The sequence below is a fragment of the Schistocerca piceifrons genome, chromosome X, assembly GCF_021461385.2.
Source record: "Schistocerca piceifrons isolate TAMUIC-IGC-003096 chromosome X, iqSchPice1.1, whole genome shotgun sequence".
In the NCBI taxonomy this organism is placed as follows: Eukaryota; Metazoa; Arthropoda; class Insecta; order Orthoptera; family Acrididae; genus Schistocerca; species Schistocerca piceifrons.
The window spans coordinates 321,189,520-321,215,937 of NC_060149.1; the positions used below are offsets into that span (position 1 = coordinate 321,189,520).

The 26,418-nt window shown below is 46.2% G+C and overlaps 1 protein-coding gene across 1 annotated transcript in view; it reads right to left on the bottom strand.

Moving 5' to 3' along the window:
• LOC124722337 overlaps window positions 1-26,418 on the bottom strand; it is a 433,578-nt gene that overhangs the window by 85,147 nt on the left and 322,013 nt on the right. Inside the window, exon 11 of the mRNA XM_047247512.1 lies at window positions 25,350-25,649. Within this exon, the coding sequence (XP_047103468.1) occupies window positions 25,350-25,649 (300 nt within the window). The remainder of the gene's footprint in view (window positions 1-25,349; window positions 25,650-26,418) is intronic.

Below are 26,418 nucleotides of genomic sequence, written 5' to 3' on the forward strand. Positions count from 1 at the left end.
ACGTAAAGCAAGGTCTGTTAGATGAACATTCCAGTCATTGTGGCCACAGTTCACATAATAACTTAAGATTTATTGATTGTATTGTGTATGCACTCAGTTCTCCCATTTGCATGAGCATGGAAGGGGCTAGTTGTTAGCTTGAGGATTCCTAATAGGTAGCACAGTTACTTAATTAGTTCACACATGAAGTTGATCTGTAATTTATGTCTCAGATACACCAAACTACAATAACCAGTTATTCGCCATTGCTTGTGCTACTGCACTCACTTGCTGGTCTGGGATGGCAATCATCACAACATAATGTGAAAAGTGGTCTATGATGGTTAAGATGTAGCACTTATCAGCCAGAGTCCAGTTAAATGCACAAAAAATGTCCATCTCCACCGTATAAAATGGCCTAGACACCTACAGCAATATTTTAAGTGGTAATCATTGATGGTGGAAATTGGCATGTTGTGCACACAGGACACAATTCTTCAGATACTGTTCAGTGTCCTATCTTCACGTTCTATAGCAAAACCGTTAAGCTGTTCTATGATTTGTTGTTCTTAACCCTCCTTCGCTTTTTATATGTGATCATGAGCTTCTCTTAATACTTATTCCTTCAGTGTTGCAGGTGCCACAGAACATGGTCCAAACTTCATTGTCCTACACGGTAGCCTACCATGCAGAACAAACTGTGGCATTTTTTTGAATAGCTGGCGGTCTGTGTCAGCAGTCTGTTCCTTCTGTCACTCTGCAAGGTACCAGCTAAGAGCTTGTATGTCCCCAGTTTTCCTGCTCAAACCATCCTCATTGCCATGCTTGCTGCCTTATATATGTGCTACCTCAGAATCAGATTCACTTATTTTTAATGCCCATTGAGTTAATCTAATTGAAGGATCTCAGAGTCCTAAGAGTCATTTTTATGCCACATGGTCTGTTACCACTTTAAATTTCCTGCCCTACAAGTAACAATGAAATTGACTAATACCAAAGATTAAGCTCAACGTCTCCATAGTTGAGTACTTCTGTTCCATTTTATTTAATTGTCTTGATGCATACGCCACCATGTGCTCATTACCATCTACTTCAAGACTCCAAATGCATCTTACCACTTGTTTGCTTGCGTCACAGGACTAGATTAACTCTTTTTCGTAATTCAGAAATACTAACATAGGGCTGGCTGTTAGTGTCTTTTGCAGTCCTTCAAACGTGAACTGGCTGTCAGTCATCCACTGAAATTTCACCACCTTCTTCAACTCATGCATGAACTGTCTAACAATGTTGACAAAAGCCTTTGACAAATTTCCTATTATAATCACATAGCCCTAAAATAATTGTAGGTGTTTCACAGTTTTTGGCGGTGAGCAATCACAGACAGCACATACCAATCTCAGGCCAGTCTTCATGCCATTGTGACTAATTACATAGTCTAAATAGATCACTTCTGCAGCCTCTTGGACGCTTCTTCCAGGTACAGCGTGTACTCTTTCAGATCCCTAGAAAAAAACAATAATACCATCTAAGTAGACCATACGCTGGCATTTTTAACCCCTTCAACACTCCATTGAATAATCGTTGAAATATGGTCAAAAGGCGAGCACCAAGATTGATAACGCCTGCATATGTTGGTAAATGTGTTTTCGGTCGGTCTTCTGACACTATTTCCTACTGGTGGTAACCAGTTCTCAGATCCACTGTTGAAAACTGCTTTCATTTCCCAGGTTGTTCAATGTTTCTGTGAAATTTGGTATAGGATGTACATCCGCCATCATTCTGGCATTCACCTAATGATAACTGCAACAGAAACTATATACTTCATCCTGCAGTCTGATGAAATTTTAGGCAGAGTGACAGTGGGTGCTCCCCAAAGGGCTATGAGAATGTTTAATAATGATTGATGAACTACTCCATTATAGGTTGCAGGCGATGAGGTATTCTGTATCGCTTGTTATAGACAGGAGAGTATCCTCTGTCGAGATCACGTATTGTGTCACAGGTGTTGCTGGTAATGGTCCACCAGGACTGAACAAATCCGCAAACTGTATGGATAGCATTTCTATAGACACGCTGTCTTTACCCTTCAAATGCTGTACTCTTTCATGAAATGCATGTACAGTTTGCTTATGGAAAACGTTAACTCTTGCCTGTCTCACCCTCCTCTTACCCAAGAGGTTCAGACTCTCTACTGACATATGAGCCCCTGTGTCCACTAAAAACCTACGTTCCATACCACTCACTATGAAAACCGCAAAACATTTCACCTCTGCATACATCATCATAGCACTGCGTTTCACTGGTAACGATGTTTAGTGGTTGCGGAATTCGCATTTATGATCTTATACCATCCTGTTTCTTATTCCTACAATCTAGTGCATGGTGCCCTACCACTCCATACTCATGACACTGTGGTTGGGGGCACTGCTTCCGAATGTCGCCCACACATCGACACATATAACATTTAACCTCTGAGGAAAAAAAAGAAAAAACTTCACTTATCCTGCATCATGCTGCCACATTCACATCTTCTAGCTGTGTAGTAACCTTAATGACAGCAGCCAAAACCTTTGGGTTTTCCATCTGCATTGTCCTTGACATATTAGGTGGAAGCGACCCCCAAAAGAAAGGAGGGTGGGGATGGGGATGTAGCCCATCCCACGAGAATACCCATACTTTAGTCCTCCAATATTTGAGAAGTAGAGTATTTAGAAACTTGCAACAAATTTTACACACAATTTAAAACCTTTACTATGCCTTTTCTCACTGACGACCCCCACAAAATGACGAATGGAAAAAAGTCCATCTGTTACGACATTCTTTCCGTTCATGATACAAAATAGGCACATGAACCATAACGTTGTAATTTATCACTTCTTTACTACTAACTGTATTCGTGACATTTTTCTTACAGTATTCTTATATACCCCTGTCTATGTACAACAAGGTTGTTGTAGCGCCAGTATTCAATTGGAACGGTATCCGGCGGCGGATGATGTACTGGTGCAACCATATGCACCTGTCATGGAGACCGTCCTACATCGCGTGGACAATGTCAACACCTCGCCCCTCCCCTCCCCCACCCCCATTTACGGTCAGGTCCCTGCAGTCCATATTCTGGCTCTGTGGCATATGGCGGAGATGAAATCTGACGGTCCCACACATTAGAAACAACTCTGCGTTTGGGACGGGAGTCGTGGCCATTTCTCTGGGCAAAAGGTGTTCTCTTCGTTGCTTATGGCTTGCTGGCCCTTGGTGGACTGCAAGGGCGGTTGTTGCTTGAATGTGTGAAGACGATGTTCATCAGATACAATGTTGGAAACTGGGTCTTGAACCAATCTGTGGCGTATGAGGTTGTATGCATACATACAGTGTAGCATAATCCTGTGTCGCGCAAGTGCGTTTACAGTGTTGATTAATGCCTTGAGCTTTGGTCACAATTGTAAATACGTCTGCAGCAGCTGTTTAGTACTTTGAAAGAAACACAGTCATTCTGATACCACGTGAAACCGGTGGTCATAGTACTGGGCTAGTTTATCCGACAGTTCGTCCCGAATGGAAGGCACTACGCTCATGCCAGGGAAGCGATCTTACGTATAATTTGGAACACACCCGTTCTGTACTAAGCGAAGGGGGCAAGCATCGTCAGTAGAGTGTCCAGATACGATATAATGACGTAAGCGTGCTGCATATGAACTCCATTCTTGGCGGCCGCAGGGAATAGGGTCAGTGAGGGTTGTGTCGGCGAGGGAGGCGCCAGCTCTGAGCTACAATTCGCATCTGTTTCTGTTGCATTTACTGCTGCAGATATGACAGCTTCTGTAATTATGTTTGCTGCTAATACACTGACCGGAAAAAAATCGCAACACCAAGAAGGAGTTGTGCGACATAAACGAAAGTTGATAGGCGCTGTTCTACATCTGGGAGATGATGTCTATTCAAATTTCGCCCAATGATGCCCCATGTATGCTCTATTGGAGATAGATCTGGTGACCGAGCAGGCCAAGGCAACATGTAGGCACTCTGTAGAGCAGGTTGGGTTACAACAGCGAATTGTCGGCGTGCGTTATCCTATTGGAAGACACCCGTTAGTAGCGGATGCAAATCAGGTTTACTTTAAATACACGCTTTAACGGTCGTGAGCGTTATTTACGTTTGAGATTGAACATAGTGAGTTGACGTTAGTCGAGAATGCCTTTAAGGCGACAATGACGCCATTATTAACACTACACTAAGTTTGAACGAGGTCGTGTAACAGAGCTACGAGAAGCTGGATGTTCCTTCCGTGATATCGCAGGAAGACTTGGCAGGAATGTGGCCACTGTACGTAACTGCTGGCACCGATCGCTACGGAACACAGGGCTCCAGACGGCCACGTGGCACTACCGAGAGGGAAGAGGGAAAACCATCGCGTTCGGCGCATGACTCTGGCGCATCGTACTACATCTGCAGCAGAAGTTTGAGCAACAGTTGATACCACAGTGACACAATGAACTGTTACAAATCGGTTACTTCAAGGACAGCTCAGAGCCAGACGCCATGTAGTGTGCATTTCATTGACCCAAAGCCAACGCCACTTGCGAGTCTACTGGTGTCAAGAGAGAGAGCTCATTGGAGGGCAGGGTGGAGGTTTGTTGTGTTTTCTGATGAAAGCTGGCTCTACCCAGCTGCCAGTGATGACCGTGTGTTGATTAGAAAGAGACAAGTTGAGGGCCTGCAACTGAGCTGTCTGCGTCCTGTGCGGCCGGAGTGGCCGAGCGGTTCTAGGCGCTTCAGTCTGGAACCGCGCGACCGCTACGGTCGCAGGTTCGAATAGTGCCTCGGGCATGGATGTGTGTGATGTCCTTGGGTTAGTGAGGTTTAAGTAGTTCTAGGGGACTTATGACCTTAGAAGTTAAGTCCCATTTTAATCATTTTTGTCTGCGTGCTGGACACAGTGGACCTACATCTGGAATTAGGGTCTGGGGTGTGATTTCGTATGAGAGCAACTCTCGTGGTTTCCCCACGCCGCCTGATTGCAAATTTTTACGACAGTCTCGTGATTCCACCTGTTGTGCTGCTATTCAAGAACAGCATTCAACGGGTGTTTTCCAATAGGATAACCCTCGCCGGCAATTCGCTGTTGTAACCCAGCATGCTCTACAGAATGCCGACCTGTTGCTTTGACCTGCTCGGTCACCAGATCTGTCTGCAATAGAGTACATATGGGGCATCATCGGACGACACCTTCTGCGTCACTCACAACCAGCACTAACTGCCACTATACAGACCGACCAAGTGCAACAAGCATAGAACTCCATCTCACAAACTGACGTCCGGGACCTGTAAAACACAATGCATGCACGTTTGCATGCTTGCGTTCAACATTCTGGCTGTTACACCGGTTATTAATGTAGCAGCATTTCACTTTTGCAATGGCTTATTTTTCGCTTACATCAACCTGTGATCTTGCAATGCTAATCACTTAAATATGTTACCCAGACATACGTATTCCCGAAATTTAATTACTCTACATTAATTATTCTTGAGTGTTCCGATATTTTACCTTCAGTGTATTTTTCCTACCGCTGCTGGTTCACCTCATATCGTTCTTTCTATAGTTCCAGTTGTTTTTATTATAATTTGATGAGTTTAAGGAATGCTGCCTCTATCGTTGACAAAGCGTCTTGTCCTTATGAACTGGCCAGATAAATCGATATACTGTTATGCACACTTAATGTTTATGCTCACTGATATTGTGGCTGTCTTACAGACATGAGACAAATTCCTCATCGTCATTTGCTGTAACCATTAGCAGTAAATAAACAGAATGTATTTTTCACTCTGCAGCGGAGTGTGCGTTGATATGAAGCTTCCTGACGGATTGAAACTATGTGACGAACCAAGATACGAACTCAGGACCTTTGACTTACGAGGGAAAGCGCTCAGAATGGTAGGAAATGAGATATTGGCTGAAGTGCAGCTGTGAAACAGGTTGTGAGTCGTCATTGGGTGACTTAGTCGGGAGGGCACTTGCCCTCCCAAAAGGCAAAGGTCCTGAGTTGAAGTGTAGGTTGGGCCCACAGTTTTAATCCGCCAGGAAGTTTCAGTAAATAATCTCTTTAGAGTTACCTATTTACTGGCTATCATATATTAATATAACTTATCTTTGTACCTGGGAAAGTTAAAACCCACAGTAAAATAAATGAAGTATAAAGAACTCACACTTGAATATTCAGAAGTTCAGTGTCTGTCACAGGAGCCGTCAGTGACACTAGATAATAATTTGAGCAAATTCAGACTGTTCGACACGACATATGCCACGGTAACACAGATATCCAGTGGAAATGTTCAGAGTCTATCACTTGTAGTCGAGCGCTGCTTACAGAGTAAAAGTCTTACGGTAGTAAAGTATGGGGAAATCACGAATTCGGCAGATAACAGGGAAGGAGAGTGATGTATCAGGGGCCGGCCGGAGTGGCCGAGCGGTTCTAGGCGCTACAGTTTGGAACCGTGCCTCGGGCATGGAAGTGTGTGATGTCCTTAGGCTAGTTAGGTTTAAGTAGTTCTAAGTTCTAGGGGACTGATGACCTCAGAAGTAAGTCCCACAGTGCTCAGATTCATTTGAACAATTTTTGATGTTTCAGGGCCCAGTAGTAGTCGTGAAAAGACGTTAGCGTAGCGTATCCAATAATCTGCTTGAGGAAGCTGCCCGAATAGAATTGACTTGTTCTAGCTGTCCAGCTTGTTATATTGCCACCTTCGTAGTTTGCCAGGCCGAAGAATTACATGGGCGATGGACACGTGGCATAGCTACCACCACGTGTCCTTGTAATGCTATTTGACAGCTAAAGTAATACATGCAAAACCATGTTGTGGCTGTCTGCGCTACGTAATGAGACTACCCACACTGCAGCAATGTTCAAATGCGGTAAGAGTGCTCATTTGCCTGATAGGATTCTTGGCAACCACAGAGTATGTAGTTCAAACAAACTTGTAACAGTGAACATCTGTAACATTAAGGAAATCATTCAGTATAAACAGCTCTCGGAAGCATCATCGATGAATTTTCTACGTAATAGCTACACCATTCAGCATGTTATGGATAAGCGATTAGATCGGCAGCCTTATGTGTACAGTTTCTATGGGAAAGTTTGGCTGACAGTTGTGTAGCAGACACTTCATTTTCAATGGATGCATTCCTTGCTAGACATTTTGATACGATTTGTGCTTACATACCAACTGCATATCAACCAATAACTACTCCTGATATTACCACTCAGCTACGATCATATGCAATCTTGCTTTCGTAACCTGCTGTGCGGAATTAAAAACGAGTCGTTTGGTCAGCTGGCTGCAGTAACCACTCGACTGGTATTCTAGGCAAACTTGTTTTCGTAACCTACTATACTCAAGCGTATTTAATGTTTGTCTCTACGAGCAAACTGCATTGCCTTCACATTAATGTGACCACCTGTCAAAAAAAGAATGACCACCTTTTGCAGCGCGGACTGCTGCGAGAGTCAGTGAGTTTCTTGAATATGCCGATAGTGGTGTGGAGCCATACTCTAGTACCGTGGCCAATTGCGCTAGGTTTTTCGGTTAAGGATCCATGGCGCAAATAGCTTGATCGAGGTGGTCCCACAGACTCTCGACTGGGTTTAAACGCGGGGAGTTTGGTGGTCAGGGAAGAACGGTAAACTCATCCGGTTGTTCTCAGAGCATCACAAGTACACTGCGAGCTGTGTAACACGTTGCATTGTCCTGCAGGTGCCATCGTGCCGAGGAAAAACGAACTGCAACTAGGAGTGGACATCATCTTCAAGCATAGATGCTTACTTGCGTTGAATCATTGTGGCTTCCAGAATAACGAGATCATCCAGGCAATGCAACGAAAACATTCCCCAGACCACGACGTTCTCTCCTGATTTGGTTTCAGGTGTTCCACGCACTATACGCCTACGGTCATTTGTCCGAGCATAAAACTTGACTCGGTAATGGCGCCCAAATTCCAGCCTTCGACGTCGATGAACAAAAATCAGCATGGGTGCATGAACGAGCCATGTCCTGCAGAGGACATTAAGCAGCAACGTTCGCTGAACGGTCAGTGGGGAGGCGCTGTTAGTAGTCCCTTGGTTCATATGAGCGTTCAGTTGCTCAACAGTTGTACGTCTATTCTCTCGTACACATCTCCGGAGCCGTCGTTCAATCGTTCCCTTTCCGCATTACAACAACGGATGCACTATTTTTCGCATTCCCGTCACAGGCCTTATACAGGGTGTTTCCGTAAGAGGGTGCAAAAATGTAACAGGACACACAGACTGCTACATTGAACAATTTGAGATAGGGAACCTGGGGTCGGAGAAGCCAGCTTAGGGAGATGTGGACGTAAACCTGTCTACCGACTTGTGTAGGATTACTGTTTTCCAGCTTATTTACAACTGACATGTTCAAACGTTCAAATGTGTGTGAATTCCTAAGGGACCAAACTGCTGAGGCCGTCGGTCCCTAGACTTACACACTACTTAAACTAACTTACACTAAGAACAACACACACACCGATGCCCGAGGGAGGACTCGAACCTCCTGCGGGAGCGGCCACGCAATCCGTGACATGGCGCCTCGAACCGAGCGGCCACTTCGCGCGGCTACAACTAACAAAAAAATGGTTCAAATGACTCTGAGCACTGTGGGACTTAACTTCTAAGGTCATCAGTCCCCTAGAACTTAGAACTACTTAAACCTAACGAACCTAAGGACATCACATACGTCCATGCCCGAGGCAGGATTCGAACCTGCGACCGTAGCGGTCGCGCGGTTCCAGACTGTAGCACCTAGAACCGCTCGGCCACTTCGGCCGGCGCTACAACTAACAGGCGTACAAGTTTACACGTAGTGTACTGTTTATATACACGTTCATTCTTTATTGCAAGGAAACAAGGAAGACGAGCCTGATTACCAGAAAGTCATGATGCAGGTTTTGTTTACTTTACTTTTCCATAATGTGTCTCTGTTGAATGGTATTCACATTGTCCCATGACGGAACGTGCCATGAATGAACGACAGACCCGTTCGTTACCCACTGCTATTCAGTGACGTACGGTACAATACGATGGAGCAGTACTGGACAGTATTTCCCGGTCGCTGGATTGGAAGAGGAGGTCCTATTCCACGGCCCGTGAGGTCATCTGACCTGAATCCCCTCGATTATTTCCTATGGGGATATCTAAAGTCACTTGTGTATGTGACCCCAGCGGATTCAGAGATCGAATCAGGTGCCAGAATTGTAGCTGCCTATGATGTGATTCGAAACACACCAGGGATGTCAGGGTACGCCAGAATGTCGTTCGCCGATGTCATGCTTGCATTGAGGTTGATGGCCGTCAGTTTCAAAATGGTTCAAATGGCTCTGAGCACTATGGGACTTAACATCTGAGGTCATCAGTCCCCTAGAACTTAGAACTACTTAAACCTAACTAACCTAAGAACGTCACACACATCCATGCCCGAGGCAGGATTCGAACCTGCGACCGTAGAAGTCGCGTGGTTCCAGACTGAAGCTCCTAGAACCGCTCGGCCAAACCGGCCGGCGCCGTCAGTTTCAGCACGTTTTGTGAGACACAGTACAAATGGTACGTTCACTGTGTCAATGATGGTATTTTCAGTTCACTAATGTAAATAAAAATAGTACACAGTAATGAGATTTTATTCCTATTATCTCCATAAGCTGGCTTCTCCGACTCGATGTTCCCTACCTGGAATTATTCAGTGGAGCATCCTCTGTATCCTGTAAAATTTTTGCAGGCTTTTACGGAAACACTCTGTATACCCTTCGCTGCTAGTGCTGCCGCAAGCTGTCTGTGAGTGTTAATTGAAAGTTGACGTCGAACATTAATGTGACTGTACCGTGTAGCTGATTGCGATATATTTCTTCCTATTAAAATTATGATATTTTAATGTACTAATGGATTCGATATCATGGTGTAAATGAAGTCCCACGCTCCTTGACAAAGCGTAGGGGAACGATTCAGGAGACGCGCACCGCCGTACTAGCCAAGGTCCTAAGGGAGGTGGTTTGCCGTTGCCTTCCTCCGATCGTAATAGCGATGAATGATGATAATGAAGACGACAGCCAGTGATCTGGGGGCAGGTGAAAATCCCTGAACCCGCCGGGATTCGAGCCCGTGACCCCGTGCTCAGGAAGCGAGAACGCTACCGCGAGACCATGAGCTGCGTACAGATCGTCGTGTAGTAGGTTAAATCATAAGCCCTATATTCTACTGGTAAGTGTTTAGTATATTAGCGATGCAACAGCATCATCGGTAGTAGTAGGAAACTGAAGTGGTGAAATACAGGGTGTTTCACGTCCGAAGCAAGCGCCTATCTGGCGATGCAGGCTCCGATCGCCCCACAGAATGCGACACATACCTTGGACTCCAGTGGGTGGCGTATTGGCTTTAACCGAGAACAATCAAGTTAGCAGCGGAATTGGAATAAAGTTCGAGAAAATCTCCGGCAATTTACCTCTTCTGACTTGGTTGTTACTAAGCATCTGCTCACACAGCTGTGTACCAATTAAAACCAAAACCTTGCAAAGTAACGGTAGCGCATCGACTGACTGGTTCAGACAGTGCTCTGTGTCAGGGCTGCAACTGTGTATTGCAGTCTTTGCGTCACAGATACGATGAAAATGCTCTTTTTCTGATGAAGCGTGGCTCCATTTATTGGAGTACGTGAACTTGCAGGACAATTCATATCGCTATTCTGAAAATTAACATCATCTACATCAAGAGCCCCTCAGTGATGTGAAAATGTGAGCATGGTGTGAAATTAGCGCAACAGTCATTACTGAACCAATCATTTTCCACTAAACCATGATCTCTGATAGATATGTGAAGAATATACTGCAACATTCTTTTAGAGAACTGATAAGTAACGAAAAAACCTAAGGTTATGTAATGTAGGACACTGGAGGACGACACACCAACAAAGCACCTATGATATTGCTATGACGTTTTTGATAACAGAATAGAACTCTAGACTGCTCTGAGGTGACTTTGATAATGGAAAAGAACTCCACAGTGTTAAGAGGTGACTTTGATCAGAAGACAGAACTAGACAGTATAAGAAACTGTTTTTAATGAGAAGGTGGTTCCTTTTATCTAAACAACATGTAATACTGTCACGGGCGCATTGACGGTGTGTGCACTTGCAGCGTAGTTCTGTTGCATTATCTTCGTGGTACTTATAAGCCATAATTAGTAGGTATTCGTCGTCAGATGGTGATGTTGGTAGTCCGGCTGCCACTTTGAGGCAGACGTCCAATGCTATGTGTTTCATGATGCCGGCTGAATGTTTGAATGCCGGTAGTTGTGGTGTACACCTATGCAGAGTGCACCTTATTGTGTTGACAGCCATTCTCGCCATAAAGTGACATAGCGCGCCCGGTCTACGCTCGAAATTGTCCGTCGAGACATGTTGACAGTCTACACAAACCGCATTGTCCCCGTTCACCACCGGAGACACAGGGTGCTCACTGAACTGCACCTGTAATTAAGCTTTACTTTGGCCCCTGTTACACAGGTGACTGTATGCAGCGGAAAGATGTGGTCCGTGGTGCCGATACGACGCCGTACCAGTCCACCTATGAAGTTGACAACGACCATGTGATCGCACCGCCAATCTGCGGCCGGCTCCGAGACACGCCCTCCTCAACCCGCCCCTCAAAGGACGCCGAAGCGCCTAATCTAGTCTGTCAGTTCAGTTCAGTTTGTCTAGTCCAAGCGTTGCCTCTCAGCCCCTGTTATTATATTGGATATCGGACTCTGCCTCTCACACGGACTTTCATTTGGAATTCAAGTTACGTAAAACACGTTTGCCAAGCACTACGTGTGCGTCTTATTATTTTGCTCTGTGTCATAGAGCTCACCAACTCCTTAGTACTCACCAGCGAGACAAGCAAATGTGATCGAGAGAGTATTTAGAAAGAGCTTTTAGATCAAAGAAACACAAACTGTGCTAGTCGTTATGGTGATGCACATAGGTCTATAAGCTGCTTATTTGTAGCTCGTGTGTTTCCGTGCACACCCACCCCTCCCCTTGGTAATGAGCGTTATGGAAAATGCGTTGGTAATTTATTAGCGATGCATTGCGTTGCACTAATGTTGATTATCAGGCACCAAGGCATAATCAATTAATGTTATAAGATTAACAACATTGCAAATGGTGACTGGTTGTGGTATATTCATAATTATATCATTGCCGTTTATCGTAGTTCGCTTTCATTGGTAGGTAAGAATTTTTGCCGGGTAAATAAAGTCAGCATAACCAAAGAATTAAAAACTAGAACAACGCATGTGATTGAGTCTTACTAATCATCAATGAGTTTTCACGTGAAGCAAACAAGAGAAATTCATAAAGGTGTAGTGACGGTGTTCTATAACGTGCAAGGGCTTTCCTATGCAATTTAATTTCCATTGGAACGTGTTTCTTATACGTTAAAGCTTCCTACTACCTTGTAAGGAACCATACTTCGGACCCAAAAATTGGGAGCCTGTGGACAGTAACTACATACAAGAACTTTCAGAAAATACGGAAGCACTGCCTCTAAGAAGTGCGAAGTATTTGCAAGGAAGAGTGTTCCTGGTTAGCGTGACTAGACTGTGCTATCACTGTAGGCGAGTTTCGCTGTTGCTATGCTCATCAACCGTGGGCAGCTCTACTTTCCTGTTACTTGCCAGATACTCCATCGTACAATATGAACGACATACTCTAGTCACTCGTATCTAGCCATGCCCCAGCAATTCTTTATTGCCATCAACCTTTTAAGTACAGCTTGCAGCAAAGGATATCCTGTTAAAAGCCCCCAAGAACAGGATGATACGTGTATCGGGAAGCGAACTGACCTCAGGTGAACTTCACTCTGCAGTGAAGTGTGTGCTGATTTGAAATATCCTGGAAAATTAAAACTTCATGCCGGACGGGGCCGGGACTCGAATCCAGGTGAAACTTCAATTAAGCGCACACTCCTCTTCAGAGTGAAAACGCTTTGGACCCTAGACTGTGTCGCCGGCCGGTGTGGCCGTGCGGCTCTAAGCGCTTCAGTTTGGAACCACGTGACCGCTACGGTCGCAGGTTCGAATCCTGCCTCGGGCATGGATGTGTGTGATGTCCTTAGGTTAGTTAGGTTTAAGTAGTTCTAAGTTCTAGGGGACTGATGACCTCAGAAGTTAAGTCCCATAGTGCTCAGAGCCATTTGAATCATTTTGAACCTAGACTGTGTCCAACTGATTACTCCGTAATATCCTTTACCTGGCAAAGCTAGTTCCACAAGCTGTGCACGAGAACCTCTCTGAAGTTTGGAATGTAGGAGGCAAGTAACGGCGGAAGTAAAGTTGTGAGTACGAGCCACAAATCGTGCCTGGATATTTCAGTCCGTAAAACAATTTCACCCTACAGACAAAGGTTTCGGGTTTGAGTTCCAATTCGGAACATAGTTTTAATCTTTCATGAAGATTCAAGGGTATAGAATACTCTCCAAACCAGAGCTGTAGAACTACTGTAGGCTACCTTACACTATTGTAAATAAGCGTAGACTACAGTATCTATTCCAGCAGCTTTGCTCATTTAAGGTCGTACATGTATTACCTGTACGTTAGGTGTGTTACATACCTACCGAATGTTACCTCATAACTAACACTTTCTATATGTATGAGATCAGTGTGTTACTAGAGTCCCCTAAAAAGCAGAAGCGATGAGCCGTATAAAACTGCGTGAGGATATACACTCCTGGAAATGGAAAAAAGAACACATTGACACCGGTGTGTCAGACCCACCATACTTGCTCCGGACACTGCGAGAGGGCTGTACAAGCAATGATCACACGCACGGCACAGCGGACACACCAGGAACCGCGGTGTTGGCCGTCGAATGGCGCTAGCTGCGCAGCATTTGTGCACCGCCGCCGTCAGTGTCAGCCAGTTTGCCGTGGCATACGGAGCTCCATCGCAGTCTTTAACACTGGTAGCATGCCGCGACAGCGTGGACGTGAACCGTATGTGCAGTTGACGGACTGTGAGCGAGGGCGTATAGTGGGCATGCGGGAGGCCGGGTGGACGTACCACCGAAATGCTCAACACGTGGGGCGTGAGGTCTCCACAGTACATCGATGTTGTCGCCAGTGGTCGGCGGAAGGTGCACGTGCCCGTCGACCTGGGACCGGACCGCAGCGACGCACGGATGCACGCCAAGACCGTAGGATCCTACGCAGTGCCGTAGGGGACCGCACCGCCACTTCCCAGCAAATTAGGGACACTGTTGCTCCTGGGGTATCGGCGAGGACCATTCGCAACCATATCCATGAAGCTGGGCTACGGTCCCGCACACCGTTAGGCCGTCTTCCGCTCACGCCCCAACATCGTGCAGCCCGCCTCCAGTGGTGTCGCGACAGGCGTGAATGGAGGGACGAATGGAGACGTGTCGTCTTCAGCGATGAGAGTCGCTTCTGCCTTGGTGCCAATGATGGTCGTATGCGTGTTTGGCGCCGTGCAGGTGAGCGCCACAATCAGGACTGCATACGACCGAGGCACACAGGGCCAACACCCGGCATCATGGTGTGGGGAGCGATCTCCTACACTGGCCGTACACCACTGGTGATCGTCGAGGGGACACTGAATAGTGCACGGTACATCCAAACCGTCATCGAACCCATCGTTCTACCATTCCTAGACCGGCAAGGGAACTTGCTGTTCCAACAGGACAATGCACGTCCGCATGTATCCCGTGCCACCCAACGTGCTCTAGAAGGTGTAAGTCAACTACCCTGGCCAGCAAGATCTCCGGATCTGTCCCCCATTGAGCATGTTTGGGACTGGATGAAGCGTCGTCTCACGTGGTCTGCACGTCCAGCACGAACGCTGGTCCAACTGAGGCGCCAGGTGGAAATGGCATGGGAAGCCGTTCCACAGGACTACATCCAGCATCTCTACGATCGTCTCCATGGGAGAATAGCAGCCTGCATTGCTGCGAAAGGTGGATATACACTGTACTAGTGCCGACATTGTGCATGCTCTGTTGCCTGTGTCTATGTGCCTGTGGTTCTGTCAGTGTGATCATGTGATGTATCTGACCCCAGGAATGTGTTAATAAAGTTTCCCCTTCCTAGGACAATGAATTCACGGTGTTCTTATTTCAATTTCCAGGAGTGTATAAAGGGCCGTGTAACGTACCGAACGTTTTTGCTCTGCTTAGTTGTCTTCCCGTCTATTACTTAAAAATAAACAGTATTTATAGCAAAATTGAGACTGTCAATGTTTAATTCAAGTTTCGTTCGAAAACTGTTCATTTGTAACATGAAACAGAGGAATGAAGAAAAGAGTACAGATTTATCGTATAGCGATAGGAAACGCAATTTCCTCGATATTGCTTCAATACTTCGCCGAACTTACTTAAAACACGTTTTTAATCTTCACATATATCAATAATTAGAGGAAACTCTTGCCTTTGATCATGATGAAGAACGCCCTATTGAGTTCATATAGTGCATGAAAACTGCCTTGCACTTTTGTTACATAAAGGTGCAGAAGTTATGCGAGCAAATAATGCTTGTTACTTATAAAATGCAATATTTACTTTGTAAGGATATAAAATACACAATGGACTAACACTGAATGGTGTGCGGTTCGTATGTTATGCAAAACAAACAAGAAAACTAAGAGAAGTCGTCGGTTAGCAGTTTCTCTCTTACACATTCATTTATGTTTCTTTCCCTACCAATGCTACCAATACTTCCGGTGGTGCTACTATTTGTTACGTCATTTATGTAGTGTACCAACCGCCACTAACCGTAGCGCAACTCTGCTCAAAATACATAAACCCTTAAGCACTACGAAGAACGTTGCTACCTGTGTGTGCGAGCACCAGTGTTCTAATGTAGCAGGAAGTGGTAAAATCGATTCGAAAAGGACAGTTTTTGAGGCAAGCGATCGTAAGAAGTTGCCCGCAACAAGTGGCTACTAGTGTTCAGTCTGCGGATAAAGGAAATGTTAGTTTACAAGCGGGGGTCGTCTCGATGATTCTGACACTGGACGCTGCTGTGAGAGCTCTGTCACTGCGCCACTGACAATGTAATGCACAAGCGAACAAGGAGCAAACAGGCGACCTCGCGAGATTTGTGGTAAGGTCTGTGTTGACCAGCAGACAGCTGATCGAGGAGTAGCTAGGATTGTAGGTTGGTTACCGAGGACGTTTATATTCTTAGAATTTTTAGCGGTTAACATCTTGTAAGATATCTACCGGTTGGGGCAAATAAAAATGGCCCGGACGAGTGGATCCGATTGGACGTGAATGACTGCATCTAGCCAAACCCCGTGACCCGCACATCACGTGTGCGCCCGCCAGGTGATCCACACTGGTTCAGAGCGTACTGCGGGCTGCGTTAGTGTGAGTGGAGCACTGCAAAGCGGACGATGGTGAGAAGCAGGTGTCCGTTGTGGTTACTTATGTGACAACAAAGTCGTGGAAACAGTGTGCTCAGTTGTTTTCTGAGAGGTTTAATGATGTCAAATTGCCACCGAAGAGTGCCACGCAACGCTTAGTCCGAAAATGGCGTCAGACTGGATCTGTTTTAACAAGTCAAAAAACATTCCGAAACATGTCCGCACACAAGAATATATGGCTTCAGTTCACCAGAAAATTCTTCAGAGTCCTACGAAATGAAATAGACGCCTGTCGCAAGAGACCGGCATATCATGTCGATCATGCGGACGAATACTCCACATGGACCTGCACGTGCATCTTGTTCATGCATTAAAACCTATAGATGCTCCTCAGCGCCTCCATTTCTGTGGGTGGCTGTTCACTCAGTTAACAATGAATTGCTTGGATATGGATCTGTTCTTTATGTCTGATGAATCACCTGAGTTCTTATGTCAATTCAGAGAATCGCAGGTTCTGGGCAGCGGAGAATCCGCATAATATCCACGAAACACCATCGAATGATCAGAAGGTTGGGGTTTGGTGTGCAGCGCCTGCAGCTGCGTTATTGGTCCAATTTTCTTTCATCAGAAACACGCTACACCGCCAAAATTTTGAAACCATTTATGGCAGCATCAATTAGGAGGACTTCCAACAGGATGGAGCAGCTGCCCATACGGGATGCCGATCCTTATAGCGTGGAGGCCGAGCGGTTCTAGGCGCTACATTTTGGAACCGCGCGACCGCTGCGGTCGCAGGTTCGAATCCTGCCTCGGGCATGGATGTGTGGGATGTCCTTAGGTTAGTTAGGTTTAAGTAGTTCTAAGGTGTACAGGACTGATGACCTCAGCAGTTAAGTCCCATAGTGCTCAGTGCTTTTTTTTTTATTCTTGTAGCACAATTACACAATCTTCACGCCTGACAGAGTTGTCAGCAGACGTCAGTCTGGTCGCGGCCCTTGCTGGCCACCCGGATCACTTGATCTGTCAGAACTGCAGTAGAACATTTCGGATGAGATCGTAGCAAATCGAGCATCGATCCATCTTCAGCAACTTGCTGACCAGAGCACAGAAGTGCCAAGAAATGAATGGTGATCACTTTCAACACCTGCTATAGTCAGGTTATTAGCGTATTTCCTATCCTCCGCTGTGTTTCTGTGTATCCCGATACTCTGTTCTTTGGGCCACTTCTACACTCCTGGAAATGGAAAAAAGAACACATTGACACCGGTGTGTCCGACCCACCATACTTGCTCCGGACACTGCGAGAGGGCTGTACAAGCAATGATCACACGCACGGCACAGCGGACACACCAGGAACCGCGGTGTTGGCCGTCGAATGGCGCTAGCTGCGCAGCATTTGTGCACCGCCGCCGTCAGTGTCAGCCAGTTTGCCGTGGCATACGGAGCTCCATCGCAGTCTTTAACACTGGTAGCATGCCGCGACAGCGTGGACGTGAACCGTATGTGCAGTTGACGGACTTTGAGCGAGGGCGTATAGTGGGCATGCGGGAGGCCGGGTGGACGTACCGCCGAATTGCTCAACACGTGGGGCGTGAGGTCTCCACAGTACATCGATGTTGTCGCCAGTGGTCGGCGGAAGGTGCACGTGCCCGTCGACCTGGGACCGGACCGCAGCGACGCACGGATGCACGCCAAGACCGTAGGATCCTACGCAGTGCCGTAGGGGACCGCACCGCCACTTCCCAGCAAATTAGGGACACTGTTGCTCCTGGGGTATCGGCGAGGACCATTCGCAACCGTCTCCATGAAGCTGGGCTACGGTCCCGCACACCGTTAGGCCGTCTTCCGCTCACGCCCCAACATCGTGCAGCCCGCCTCCAGTGGTGTCGCGACAGGCGTGAATGGAGGGACGAATGGAGACGTGTCGTCTTGAGCGATGAGAGTCGGTTCTGCCTTGGTGCCAATGATGGTCGTATGCGTGTTTGGCGCCGTGCAGGTGAGCGCCACAATCAGAACTGCATACGACCGAGGCACACAGGGCCAACACCCGGCATCATGGTGTGGGGAGCGATCTCCTACACTGGCCGTACACCACTGGTGATCGTCGAGGGGACACTGAATAGTGCACGGTACATCCAAACCGTCATCGAACCCATCGTTCGACCATTCCTAGACCGGCAAGGGAACTTGCTGTTCCAACAGGACAATGCACGTCCGCATGTATCCCGTGCCACCCAACGTGCTCTAGAAGGTGTAAGTCAACTACCCTGGCCAGCAAGATCTCCGGATCTGTCCCCCATTGAGCATGTTTGGGACTGGATGAAGCGTCGTCTCACGCGGTCTGCACGTCCAGCACGAACGCTGGTCCAACTGAGGCGCCAGGTGGAAATGGCATGGCAAGCCGTTCCACAGGACTACATCCAGCATCTCTACGATCGTCTCCATGGGAGAATAGCAGCCTGCATTGCTGCGAAAGGTGGATATACACTGTACTAGTGCCGACATTGTGCATGCTCTGTTGCCTGTGTCTATGTGCCTGTGGTTCTGTCAGTGTGATCATGTGATGTATCTGACCCCAGGAATGTGTCAATAAAGTTTCTCCTTCCTGGGACAATGAATTCACGGTGTTCTTATTTCAATTTCCAGGAGTGTATTTGCTCCATCGTGTATACCAAATTGAGAAAGCATCAAGGATGATGCATTGACGTACATAGAAACAGAGCTAGTTCAGATATTGATACTTTATTACAATTGTGATTTTTTTTCCTCTGTAGTGTAACAGAGCTCTGATTTTCAAAGCTCGTAATTTGCTATGGTTTTTGATAACTTTAGAAGTCTGTCTCCCTCACAAACCTGTAAGCAGCTTTCTTCATTAACATTTCCTGTGACTACCAAGTGAAAATTCAGCACGCTGTAGTATCCCTAACATTACCAATGCAAGTACTAGGACCACCTGCATATCATTCCACTCTGCATTGTTGCCACATGTAACCAAGATCGAGGCGATGACATCATCCAAGATGGCGTCGTGTAGACTTGGGAACAGCGCACAACGTCATCGAAGATGGCGGCCATGACATCATTCAAGATGGCGGGAAGTTTGAATTTTGACGGGAAAGTGCCACTCCCCCCTCCCCAGAAAACCGACAAAAAGTTCAAATTCCAACAGGATAATGTACCATACCTCGGTTATCTCTACTAAGCAAAGAAAATGGCCGGAAGAAAGGTCACTTGGGCTAACCTAAGTCATCCGACCACCACTTCAATTTTACGAGCTGGCGCCAAGTTTGAATTTTGGTGGGAAGATAGGTCACTTGGGATTTCGCTGCTGGCGCGAAAGAAAGGACACCTGTACTAACCCGACCTCCTCCTAAGGATTCGTGGGAAAAAAGTACTTGTCCCTATTTTTAAACAATTTCATGCACGTGTGTTTGCCACTGGGTCCAGAGCCCAACTGACTTAGTACATTTCGTCGCCGCCAGAGGATGCTACCGCGTCGTCAGGTCCTGACGCAAGTACAGTTATTCAAGGTGGCTGCATACATTTTGTTCGCCATGTGCTCTAGGACACAGCCACTGCACGATCCCATTACGTAATCCAAGATCGTCTGCTCTCTCTCTGTCACACGTTTATAGTCGGCCGGCCGCTGTGGCCGAGTGGTTCTAGGCGCTTCAGTCTGGAATCGCGCCACCGCTACGACCGCAGGTTCGAATCCTGCCTCAGGCATGGATGTGTGTGATGACCTTAGGTTAGTTAGGTTTAAGTAGTTGTACGTCTAGGGGACTGATGAACTCAGATGTTAAGTCCCATAGTGCTCAGAGCCATTTAAACCATTTTTATAGCGGGATACGCGGCACATGTGCGGCTAGGGAGCGCGCGACTGATGACGTCACAGCCCCCAGTCAGCACGTTCATACTCGTGCCACACAGTCTTCTGCAAATATCCTAACCAGATTAAATGAACACATGTTACACCCGCATCGCTCATCTGATGCATCAATTACGTAAGTACTTAATTCCAATTCAATCATAATTATATTCAATAACTGAATGTACCATTTCTATATTCAATGATCAAATTGGAACTTCCACATTTTGCCACTACGACCACAGTGCTCTTTCATGATGTAGCACCCCCAACTCCTAGAATGCTGCTCTCCTATTGGCTACTGCATTAGTCACGTGATTCAACTTCATAGAGCCAAGGACTTGGAATCAATTTTCGAGAATGCCGCAATTTTCGCCAATGCCACACCCACCTCGACTTGGAATGAAATAGTTATAGTCTGCACCACGATCCTCAACAGACCGCCACATCCCCCTACCAGCCCATGTTGTCCGGCTAACGTGCATAGTGCATTACATAATCCAAGATGGTGGAGCGAGATGGCGGGAAAACGACTCTCTCTATTATAGACATAAATTTTTATTTTGCAATCAATCTCTCCACCACGAGATCTAGACTCCAACCGACCTAGTACACATTGTTGCCAACAGAGGGTACTGTCATCCCTCCTGTGACCTAATCCAGGATGCTGGTCTGCAGGGGTAAAATGGCGCGAAAATGACTCAGACTGCGGTGGGCTGCAGGGGAGAGTAAGGAAGGAGTGCTCTCTATTTCCTTTGAACATGGTACTAAGGGATGGAGGACATTTATCACATTGACGCAAAACACTCGCCATGTTGTGTTTGGGACACAATACACAGTCTGCAGACACAGAAACAACTCCTAATTTTCCCAAATAATTTCAGTACAGACCTGAAGACTGCTCCTAAATAATGCTGCACAATTACGTGTAGACACGCTCAGTACTCGTAAACTGGCCAAACAGCGCATGGCGCAGCCCACAGGCCCGCTCGTAAAATAATACAAACAACGTACACAAACACTGCCCCCTCTCCACTAGAGCACACAGGAGGTTAGCAGCAAAACCTGCCAAGTGACATGACCGTCAGCTGTCAAACTACACACAGGTGCCTTCAGGTATGAGGCGGCAACATCCCTTTTCATATTTGACACCAGTGAAATTCCTGTCGCAATACGTGGTCACCTAGGCGCCGATGATGATGCGATCGGACGGGAGCGAAGACTTATTTACAGAGCGAGGACACTCCAAGCTGAGCCGCACGCGTGTGTGGTTGACGTGGCCGACGTGAATGGGCGGGAGTGCAGATGCGAGCCGCCGCCGGACGCAGGTGAAAGCGGCTTCTATTTTCGAGTACACATTTACTGTTATATACCGACGTCACACAACTCCAAGGCGCAGACCCCATACGCGAAACAACTCAAGGTAGCACTTGTCTTTACCGCTGATGACAGAATAGCACGGCCTGCTCTCCCCCTAACGGAACATACAAGATGAGTACCCGCCCCAGCATCACTGACACCTCACTGCGAAACTTCTGCGTGGCGACTCGCCATCTAAAACGTTCCCAATGTTATTGTTACAGCACATGGCTTTGTAAAATAAAAAAAAGTCAACGTCTCAGGATTTGTATAGCTTCTCTAGTCATGTCATAATATAAACCATATTAACTTTACAATGCAATATATACAGATTTTACACAACGTAAGCCACACTAACCACGACAACTACGTAATAATGGGTTGAGCTCCATCGCCTATAAAAATCATTCCTTTCTTGTTCTTCTTATGTTTCTGCTGTTACATCACGGCACTTTCAAATCTGTTACTATACATCAATAAGGAGTGCTAAGCTCCTCGACATGGATGCATCTCGAGATGGGTGAGGACTCGTAAAGCTCCATTAATTCACGAGAGGTGGAGTGTAGCGGTCTTCTTCTACTCGGTTCCAGATTAATTCGCTAATGGTTTGTCAATGACAATGTGAGGAGAGTCTTTCACTCTCTAATTCTTCCCTAAGACAGTGAGAATGCTCTGTGACTCCCATACGCAGAGAGATAGATCGTAAATTAAACACTATGCTCGAGGTGACAGAAATTGTGGAGTGCTGTCTCATATACTTTGATGATTTATGTGTTCAAGAATTAACACTGAATGGATGTACTGCACAGTCATCTATCCACATTTGCACTGATACCCGCAAAGTGAAGAAGGAGTGGTTTAACTATGATGCTGAAATTGGGGGAAGATGTTGTTACATCACTGGCTGGTGTTGAAGTTACTGTAAAATTGTTCGCGCTATCAAATGTGATGCTTATTATTACAGTACATGGATGTTGTGTTTTCCATTCCATCCGTGCTTTGGTTAACACATAATTATTGACTCACATTGCTTGTTTCAGTTGGGGAAAAAGTTTTGGTAGATGGACAGTAACTTCTGGGGTGAATAGCGCCGAAACAGCGATCGTGTACATGAGTGCAATATGAGGAATCAGTCGAAATGGAAAGCAGAATCATGAGCTATTCCGTCAGTGTGAGAGACGAGTATGAATGTAGAGCTCGTGAACCACCTACGGACTGTAGTTTGGAGAGCTACGCCAACACGGGAAAACTCTTCCACTTTGCTTATGTGGTAACTGTCTTATTTAAAAAAAACCGATGTGTGACGTGTTATGCTATCCGCCGTACGATCCGCGTGTGTTGAAAGCAGGAAGGGTATGATGTTAGGAGCGCTGGGAAGAGTGCATTCGGCGTTATATTCGTACACAGGTTGTGTTAGGGTAAGAATTTCCGTGCTAGCGTTAACTATTTCTGGGACACAATACAATTCCCGAGAGGTCGACTTGGCTCATTTTTTTTATGTGATGTAAGAATAACATTGGGATCATTTTAGATGGCGAGTCGCCATGCAGAAGTTTCGCAGTAATGTGTCAGTGATGCTGGGGCGGGTACTCATCTTGTATGTTCCGTTAGGGGGAGAGCAGGCTGCTCTATTCTATCATCAGCGGTAAAGACAAGTGCCACCTTGAGTTGTCTCGCGTATGGGGTCTGCGCCTTGGAGTTGTGTGACGTCGGTATATAACAGTAAATGTGTACTCGAAAATAGAAGCCGCTTTCACCTGCGTCCGGCGGCGGCTCGCGTCTGCATTCCCGCCCATTCACGTCGGCTGCGTCGACCACACGCGTGCGGCTCAGCTTGGAGTGTCCTCGCTTTGTAAATAAGTCTTCGCTCCCATCCGACCGCGCCATCATCGGCGTCTATATGACCACGTATTGCGATAGGAATTTCTCTGGTGTCAAGCATGAAAAGGGATGTTGCCGCCTCATACCTGAAGGCACCTGTGTGTAGTTTGACAGCTGATGGTCGCGTCACTTTGCAAGGGTTGCCGCTTCCTCCTATGTGCTCTAGTGGGGAGGGGGCGGTGTCTGCGTACGTTGTTTACATTCTTTTGTGAGGGGGCCTGTGGGCTGCGCCATGCGCTATTTGGCCAGTTTACGAGTACTGAACGTGTCTACAAGTAACTGTGATGTATTATTTAGGAGCAGTCTGCAGGTCTGTACTGAAATTATTTGGGAAAATTAGGAGTTGTTTGTGTCTACAGACTGTGTATTGTGACCCCAAGCACAACATGGTGAGTGTTTTGCATCAGTATGATAAATATACTCCATCCCTAAATAAAATGTTCAAAAGTAAATAGAGAGCACTCCTTCCTTACTCTCCCCTGCAGCCCACCGCAGTCTGAGTCATTTTTGCGTCATTTTACACCTGCAGACCAGCATCTTGGATTAGGTCACAGGAGGAATGAAAGTACCCTCTGTTGGCAATAATGTGTACTAGGTCAATTGGAGTCTATATATCGTGGTGGAGAGATTGATTGCAAAATAAAAATTTATGTCTATAATAGAGAGAGTCTTTTTCCCGCCATCTCGACCCACCATCTAGTATTACGTAATGCACTATGCACCTTAGTGCACGTAGTGCACGTTAGCCGGACAACATGGGCTGGTAGGGGGACGTGGCGGTCTGTTGAAAATCGTGGTGGAGACTTTAACTATTTCATTCCAAGTCCAGGGAGGTGTGGCATTGGCGATAATTGCGGCATTCTCGAAAATTGATTCCAAGTCCTTGGCTCTATGAAGTTGAATCACGTGACTAATGCAGTTGCCAGTAGGAGAGCAGCATTCTAGGGGTGGGGGGTGCTACATCATGAAAGAACACTGTGGTCGTAGTGGCAAAATGTGGAACTTCCAATTTGATCATTGAATATAGAAATGGTACATTCAGTTATTGAATATAATTATGATTGAATTGGAATTAAGTACTTACGTAACTGATGCATCAGATGAGCGATGTGGGTGTAACATGTGTTCAGTTAGTTTGGTTAGGATATTTGCAGAAGACTGTGTGGCACGACTATGAACGTGCTGGCTGGGGGCTGTGACGTCATCTGTCTCACTTGCTGGCCATACACGCGCCCCGTATCCCTCTTTAAACATGTGTGTGAGAGAGAGAAGACAAACTTGGCTTACCTATCTTCCCATCAAAATTCAAATTTGGCGCCAGTTCGTAGGATGATGTGCCGGTCGGGGGACTTAGTTTAGCCCAAGTGACCTTTCTTCCCGCTATTTTCTTTGCTTAGTAGAGATAACCGAGATGTGGTTCATTATCCTGTTTGAATTTGAACTTCGAGCCGATTTTCTGGGGTAGGGGGCATGGCACTTTCCTGCCAAAATTCAAACTTCCCGCCATCTTGAATGACGTCATGGCCGCCATATTAGATGACGTCAATCGCTGTTGGCAAATCTACACGAAGCCATCTTGGATGTCGTCATCGCCGCTATCTTGGATACATGTGGCAACAATGCAGAGTGAAATGATCATAAGTTGTCCCAATAGTAACGCAAAGCCAGCGAAAATTTTCCAAAATGATTTGTCAGCGTGTAATTTTCTTAATTATAGTTGAGGTAAATAAGGAGAAAACAAACCATTCTTCTCCCATTAGTGTGTTAGAAGCAAAGCAGCCATCGTGGTTGACAATTAGAATGTGCTGATATGACATGAAGAATATGTAACATATTTATACACTTACAGAACTGGTGGTGTTGGCGTCACTGTATAATGTTGGGCTGGCGGCAGCTGACGATGTGAAGACGAATGTGACATTGTGAATTTGGCTCGTCGTTTGTAATCCCACGTCGAGTACATTGACTATCATGTTGTCGGTTGTAATAGCAATCCTGTCGTGCTGACCAAGAAGTGCGTAACTGGTGTACTTATCTACGAGCTTCACTATACTCTGTGACACTGTCCCATTAGCGTCTGCCGTTTGAAGGACGCTTTCGTTCACATTCATGAGGTTGCTGATCACCAACACCATGCTCTCTGCAATCTGTAAAGGAGAAAGAACCAAACTTTAGACCTGTTTGCTGATAGAAAAGGTTCAGATTCGTAACATGAGACATTTACAGTCCTGATAGAATAAAGTTGCTTGCCGCACCAAGGCTTGGCTTTCAGGGACGACGTTCAACTATAGAAGACTGGTATTTTGAGGTGGGCAGTAAGGCATATACATAATACTGAGCAGGTATAGCGTTATCACAGTGGAATAACTGACGGGGTTGGAGTCATGGTCAGTTACACAGTTTTAATGTTTTAGGGAGATCAGCTTCGGTGAACCAAAGATCTTCGCAATCGGCAAGTTTTACGGAAAAACATCGAGAAAGAAACCAGGAAATACCAGAGGTCTTAATCTATCAAGACTAAGCGTTAGACAGCGTCAGCGCAGGAAATTTAGAGAGGTATGATAAAGAAGGTAGTGCCTGGAAAGTATGTACGCCTCAAACAGGACACGTATGACAAAGCAAGAACGAGGGTAAAAAGCAATGTAGACTTGACAGAATGGGTACCAGTTAGAGCTGATTTGCATCAGGAATCTTCCACCAGTCCTCACATAGTTAATTTAATTATGTATATTCTGCTATAGAGCATTAGATACTAAGCCCTGTGAAACATGATGCTTGCAAATGATATCGTTTGGTGCAGCATTAGCAACCAGATAATATGGAGGACTGGAGACGGGAATTGGAGAACAGAGGGTAAAGTGAAAACGAATGTCGGTGTGTGTGGGGAGCGAGAAATGTAGAACAGTCTTAATCAAC